At 54.1% G+C, this 6862-nt stretch overlaps 1 protein-coding gene across 1 annotated transcript; it reads right to left on the reverse strand.

Moving 5' to 3' along the window:
- Window positions 1-213: 213 nt before the first annotated feature.
- On the reverse strand, window positions 214-2302 carry LOC147412723 (acrosin-like). The gene is made up of 4 exons (XM_086481078.1): window positions 2124-2302; window positions 1503-1789; window positions 1092-1231; window positions 214-598 (listed from the first exon to the last, which is right to left on the reverse strand). The coding sequence occupies exons 1-4, from the start codon at window positions 2300-2302 to the stop codon at window positions 251-253; spliced, it is 954 nt and encodes a 317-aa protein (XP_086337204.1). The 3' UTR covers window positions 214-250.
- Between the last annotated feature and the right edge of the window lie 4560 nt (window positions 2303-6862).

Genomic DNA, 6862 nt, shown 5'->3' on the forward strand with positions numbered 1-6862 from the left:
GGGCCTGCCGTGGAAGTCCTTGCCTTGCACAGGAGACTGAACTGGACTGAAGCGTGGTCAGCTGTGACAACTGGTGACTTTATTTCAAGAACTAAGTCGAGCGCAGCAAGTGTGTGCCTGGAGAGGAGCGTGGGCAGGACAGAGCAGGCCTCTGGCACTGCGGCTGCCTTTGGATCTCAGCAGGCTTTGCCCCAGGAGGAACGGGTGGTGCTACCCTGCAGCCTGCACTGGCTCCTGTTCCTCCTGCTGCTCAAGCCTTTATCCCCCTTAGGACCTGCAGGAGCTCCTGCAGCAGGTTAAAGAATTCCAGCAGCTTCTGCCGTGGAAACTGACAGGGCCTAAACCTGCCCGACTGGGTTGGGATCGGCCTTGGCCTCTGCACGGGGGTTGAGGTGAAGACTGGCTGTGGCGTTGGAGCAGCCGTTCCTGCTGGGCGCAGTCCCATCTGTACCAGAATCCAGTCGTAGAAGTGCTGCGTGGAGGTGTAGACTCCGGGCCGCTTGGCTCTGGCGCAGCCTTTCCCCCAGCTGGTCACCCCCACGAGCCAGAAGTAGGCAGCGTGCTTGTCTTGGCAGACGAGAGGACCACCGCTGTCCCCCTGCAGCGGAGCGGAGGAGAGAGAGAGGGTTCTGGTGTTGTTGGGTGGCCCCGGCAGCACTGTGGCTGGCCCCTTCTCTCTCCCAGCACCTGCCAGAGCTGTACCCACTGCCCAGAAAGGCTCTGCTCAGGTGCTGGAGCCTGCAGGACCTTGTCCGGGAGGGGCTGGCAGGCCTGCAAGGTAGGGCGCTCTCTCCTCTCTGCCCCAGTGGATCCTGGAGGTGTGGAAGGGGGATGTGCCAGGACTGGGATGCGGAGCTCTGGGCTGGGGCAAGAGCACTGGGTGGCCTTTCTGGGCAGAGTGATGGGGCTCTGGGACAAGAGAGGTGCTGGGCAAGGGCCTGCAGACGGGGAAGGGGAGGCGAGCCCCGACAGCGGTGGGGACCCAGCGGCAGGAGGGCGACTCGGCAGGCGCAGCATGCGCCGGCGGACGTTTGGGCGCTGGCGACAGGGCTGCCTGTGCTGCTGGGGGCTGGCGCGGAGCACGCTCCTACCTGGCAGGTGTCGATGCCGCCCTGCGGATAGCCGGCACACACGTTGTGGGGGTGGATGGCCCCTCTGTACCAGCGGCTGCTGTTGCAGACCTTGACATCGATGAGGGGGACCTGGGCCTCCTGCAGGACAGCGGTCGATCCTCCAGCTGTGAGCACAGGAAGGAGTTAGCAGCCAGCAGCCCTTCTGTTCCCAGTTCTCCTCCCCTGTGTGGGCGAAGTCCTTCCCTAGGGCCCGCCTTTGCCCCTGCAGAGGCCTTGTGCCGGGCTTGCCCTTCCGTCTCGCCTTGGCTAACGGCTCGGGCCCCCCTCTCCGTGGCCGTACGTCCCCACAGCCCGACTCTGGCTTTCGCCGCCACTGCTGCCATAAGCCCAGCCCGCCTCCCCAGCGTGCCGAGCTTGCCCTCGGGACACGAGCACTGTTTGGGAACTCACATCTTGCCGTGGTGGCACCCCACCCGCTGACGTAGCAGTTTGTCAGCTCTGACACTCTCAGCGAGGCGTCGGGCACGCAGGCCAGCTGTACGTAGTAGCCGCACTGGACAGGCTGGTCCAGTTCCAGCAAGGCGATGTCGTTCCTCTCCGTGCCGTTACGGTAGTGTTCGTGAACCACCAGCCACTGAATGTTGCGCACTTGGGTCTCAGGGCCCGGCTGAGCCAAGTGGGTGGCCCCGATCACCACGCGCCACATGGTGACGTGCCTGGAAGGCAGATGGAGAGGTGAGAGGGAGCAGAGCCACATGCTGCAGCAGCCCCGCGGTTCCCTGCCTTCTGCTTCCCAAGGCAGGGAGGAAAGCAGCGCTGCGGAGGGTGCCACTGCCCTAGCACGCCTTGGGCACCAGGAACGTGGAGCTGGAGGCTGCTAGGAAGCGGTGGCGCGAGCCCAGCCTTCTGCGGAGCAGTCTCTCAGCTGGGCTCACCAGTGCCCTGGCACTGGGCGTACTGCAAGGCACCGGGATGGCAGGAGCTCGTGGGGCTGCGGACACGGCGCCTGCTGGTGCTGTGGGGATAGCCCCCTTCCCTGGTCCTCCTTACCTGGCCCCGACGAAGCAGTGGGCTGCTGTGAGGACCCACTGCGGGCTGATGAGGGACCCTCCGCACACGTGGCCCGTGCCCACTTTCCAGGGGTTCTGGATGCTGACGATCCAGGGCCAGGCCCCTGGCTGGGCACCCGTGCCACCCACCACGCGCGACGTGCCGGAGGGAGCTGCCATGGGCCGGAGCCCGCAGGTCCCGCTGTAAGAAGAAACTCATGAGTGTGCTGCTGGACGGCTGTGCTGCTGTTGAGGCTGAAGGTCAGCCGTCTTCCCTCCCCCCGAGGGGCTGCACGGATGGCAGGGCCAGGGAACCCCGTGGCTGTGCCTCCAGCCCTCTGTCCGCTTCAGCCCCATGGACGGGTTGTGCCAGCAGCCTGGGTGCTGGCAAGGAGCTGAGGCTCCCACAGGGGTTCGGGAAGCGGGGTGGCCACAGGGCACACGCGGGCCCCCTCCAGTGAAGCCCGTCAAGGGCTGCCCGAGCTCCCTCCCAGAGCCTCGGCCCGCTTACCCACAGCTGTCCCACATGCCGTGCACAGGCCGGCACACGGCCAGCAGGACGAGGAGGGCGAGCAATTTCATCGCTGTTGGCGGCACGTGTCAGCTGCAAGAACGAGGTCTTGTTGCCTCCAGCGCAGCCGCTGACGTACTGCCCGCAGCAGTCTCGCTGCCTCTGATGGCCTTGGCCCTGGGGTTGATGTCACAGAGCCGCCGTTTCTGGGCGTGGGGCACGGTGGCCTCTCAAGGGGGGGTGGAGGTGGGGGTGTCAGCAATACGGGGGGTTTCCAAGCAGGAGGGGAGGCAGAAGCTGGGATCGGATCCCCTGACGGACCCCTGCTGAACACTCTGCCTGCAGGATGAGGGCATGCAGGCCCCGTGGCAGGCAGTAGCGCCTGCCTCCGAGCGCTGCCTGCTCACAGCCAGCAGGAAAAGAGCAAGCGTGGCAGCACGGCCTCTTTGGGAAGTTCACTGCCACCCTGCTCTCCACAGCTGTTTGCCTCCAGGTCCTTCCCAAAAACCACACACCAGAGAACATAACTGCTCTGGGCAGGACGCACTTGTTGGGTGTTGAAGAGCCAGTCCGGTCATCGCCGCAGCAGGCAAGCAGCGATGTGCAGCCAAACAAGTCAAGCATCCCCCACACCAAGCAGGGCCAACTTCCCTGCACAAAGCCCAGTGAAACACAGATGCAGCACAGTCCACGCTGGCTAGGGCATCCACAGCAACACCCTCTGGCAGGCTTCCTGTCCTCGCTGTCTAGGAGGTCTGTCGCCCTTCCGAGCCAACCCTGGCAAGGGCGATGGGGCGCCCGGTTCGTGCGGCCCAGGACGTGCAAGCTGAAGCTCCAGACAGAGAAGAATGCTCCTGCTCTCAGCCGCACATGTCGTTCTCCACGGCTTTGGGAAGCCCTGCACCAGCCTCATCTCACCAGTCCGCCTTCTGCAGCTGTATGGCGGAGCCTTGCCTTGCTCACGTGCTGGAGCGCAGGGCAGTCACGGGAGCACAGCAGCAGCCAGCCACCGTGCGTGGCATTTGCTGAGCAGGGCCGGGTCCCTGGAGGGGAGACAGCAGCGGCTTGAAGAACGGCAGCCTCCAAGCTCGTGAAAGGTGCGGGAGCTTCCTGCCGTCATCCTGGCTTGGGTGGACAGACAGAAGGCACTGTAACGGGTCTGCGTGGCAAGGTTTTGGTAGCTGAGGGGCTACAGGGGTGGCTTCTGTACGAAGCTGCTGGAAGTTTCCCCTATGTCAGATAGAGCCAATAACTAAGAGATGGGATTTAGGCAAGAACAAATCAGTCAGTAAAAACATGGTTTTGAGGGAAAGATCCTTGTAAATCTCTAAGCTAAGGGATTTAGTTTCTATTTTTTGTTTTAGAAAGCATAACACTTTTTTCTTTGTTGTTGTTTTTTTTCCTTTGTTTTGTTTGGTTTGGTTTTTTTTAGGATAATCATGATTTCACCCAACACACTTGAAGCAAAGTATTTTCCTTTTACCTTTTCACATTTCAGTTCAACAGGTTTGGGGCTTGTTGCTGTTTCTGGACCGGTCTTAAAAGACTGCTCCTTCGTGGCTCCTGTCAAGAGTACGAACGTGCTGCGGGAAATCAGACCCAGGAAACAAGCACAAATCTGTTCCACGTAGTTCCTGAAACTTATAAGCTATAGTTTCCTGGTGGCAAGGCAGGGATGTTGTTAGTAATTCTATTCCCTTCCTTCAGCTGGAAAAGCCCAAAACCTCAGAAACTTCCGTTCAGCATGAGATCAGGAGTGCCAGAGGCACAACAAATGCTGTGATTCTCTGGGGAGGCAGAGACATGACTGCTCCCAGGCACTGCAAAACCTGAGTGCCCAGGAGACAACAACTAGAAAGAGCTCTTTTTTTCCACTACAGGCAGCAACAGGATCTTACTTCCTTTCTCCAACAATTTTTTTTTGGTTGTTGAAGCTACTATGAATTTAGTATATTTGAAATGTCAAGTCTTTCAGGAAATCTGGCTGAACTCACTCACTGGATTCACAGGTTATTAAGGAAGGACAGCCAGACAGGCCTTGTTTCCCATGGCTGGAAACTTACCCAAGTCCAACACCAGAGATGGCCATGCCCAGAGTGTATCCTAGACTGAGAGATGGGAGATACTTATATGGATGTCTTTCAGGCCGCCTGATCATCTCGTTGTATGCTCTGGTGGTCGCTTCTGAATTGTGTCCACTTTTGAGGCTTAAAAACAGTGCCTTGCTCTGAGTATCAACATGCAACGCCTACTGGATCATAAATACTCTATTTTCCAAAATAAGAAAATCTCATCAGAAGCTGGCACAAAAATATTAATTCAATAAATAAAACTTACATTAATTCACACCCGAAAAAAAAATCCCCCCCTTTCTCTTCCACATAATTTTCAAAGGAAAGGAAACCCTCAAAGTTCTTTCTAAGAGTCCCAAAAGAAACTCCAAGGAAATAAATATTATTTACTTTGCATATCCTGCAAGACAGTAAGCAACCTCCCAAAGAGGGTCCACAGACTCTTTTCAGTATCAAAAATTTCCCTTGCTGAGACAAAAGAAAAATAGATCTATGAAGAACTACTACCGTTTAAAACGCTGTGAGAGGCAGACCATTAATGCCTGTCCCTATCACCATACACAAGTGAGCATCCCGGGTTTTGTGTCCTTCACCAGTTTTATCGCGCGCTCCAGCGTTTCTCTGGCTTTGTGGACAGGGTTATCCCCAACCTACAAAGTTAAAAATAGACTGAAAATCTTTACTGCTAAACCCAGTACTAGCTCTTGGTAAACACAGTCCAACCTTGCTTATGAAAATTACTATATTGAGACAATATATTTTATTTAAGGGTTTAAATGCATATAATAAATAAAAAGGTTGCTTACATTACCCCAAAATAGCACAAATTAAAGGAAGAGTGATCACAAATTCTTAAGAATTAAAATAAAGGAAAATTTGGTTTAAACGTCTTCAGGCATGGTAGCAGTGTAAGGAGCATGACAAGATTGCTTAGGATCATTTTATCTGGTTTTTGGATTCTTCTGATTCTTCCTTTTATGAAAACTATGAAACAGCCACAGTGTTTTATTTTATTTCCGCTCTTACAACTGTAATCTACTTTTGGAGAAAGTTCTACAGAAATGCCAACTCCAAATGCTCTTTTGATGGGAAGAATAAAAAATAACAGACTTTTTTTGTTTTAAGGAAAGGATCGCAAATAAATCCCAAGTTGCTGATTTTCAGTACTACAAATAAAACCAGCTTTTGTGAAGGTATTTACATTAAACATGTTTCAAATAATACTACTGTGTTATCTGACTATGCTTTATTAACAGTGTCTTTTCCACAGTTTTTCTGCATTTTTACCTGCAAGGCTCACTTCAGTGCAGGGCACTCTTCCAGAACGATTAGCAGCGGTGTCACGACATGTAACACCAGCTGTAAATTCCAGACCCGACTGCCGAGCTGCAGGCATTCCAGTCACAGCCTTGTCAGGCTCATAAGCCTTCACGGGCTGTTTCACCGCCGTCCTCGGCTCCAAGATCCCTCCCAGCACTCCCGCCAGCACACCCTTTCTTCTTGAAGGCTACCACAAAGGGAACCAAGGAAAAAATCACGTTCAAAAGCCCAACCTAAAGAGTGAGCAGTAAAAGCAAAACCCAGAACTGTTAAGATAATCGCTGTTCAGAGGACAAATTAATGTGCAAGGTGCCTCGGGCACCAACGGTTTGGCTCTTCCCACAACTACCAGGAGCAACTCCGAGTGCAGGCAGAGCTCTCAAGGGCAGGGTAAACAGCTTGTTGTTCTTTGTTCTCCTCAGCCCCACTCACCCACTGGTTAGATACCCTTGTTAACTGAAACGGGACTTCAAGAGTTAACTGTTCATTCTCCTAATGGTAAATGCTAAAGGAACATTGTCATTTAAAAATCTTGCAAATATTCTTTACTTGAAGTTTGTGGTTTACATTAAATAGGTGTATGCTGGTGACTGGCTAATTATTTGAAAGAGCTCCAGGCCATATTTATTACTTCCTTACCAAGCAGCCAGCAGACACCTCCTATAAAACGAGAACAACAGAAAGCAGGTCAGGGAGTTTCATCTCCCGAACCAGGACTCTTTGTCTAGGAAAACATTCTGCTCTACAGGCAGAAGAAGAATGAAGTGTTACACACAGATAATTACTGTTTGATCCCCAAACTGCACAAGTAAAACACAGTTGAATTATTGATGAAAT

Source organism: Leptosomus discolor, unplaced genomic scaffold (assembly GCF_034619465.1).
Source record: "Leptosomus discolor isolate bLepDis1 unplaced genomic scaffold, bLepDis1.hap2 HAP2_SCAFFOLD_54, whole genome shotgun sequence".
NCBI classification, from domain to species: Eukaryota; Metazoa; Chordata; class Aves; order Leptosomiformes; family Leptosomidae; genus Leptosomus; species Leptosomus discolor.

Bases quoted from the DNA above. Each gene is read 5' to 3' on its own strand.
- LOC147412723 (XM_086481078.1), bottom strand. From the start codon at position 2,302: ATGGCAGCTCCCTCCGGCACGTCGCGCGTGGTGGGTGGCACGGGTGCC. The intron at 1,790-2,123 runs GTAAGGAGGACC...TCTGCCTTCCAG, and splicing joins CACTGCTTCGTCGGGGCCAG to GCACGTCACCATGTGGCGCG. The intron at 1,232-1,502 runs GTGTCCCGAGGG...TCACAGCTGGAG, and splicing joins TGAGTTCCCAAACAGTGCTC to GATCGACCGCTGTCCTGCAG.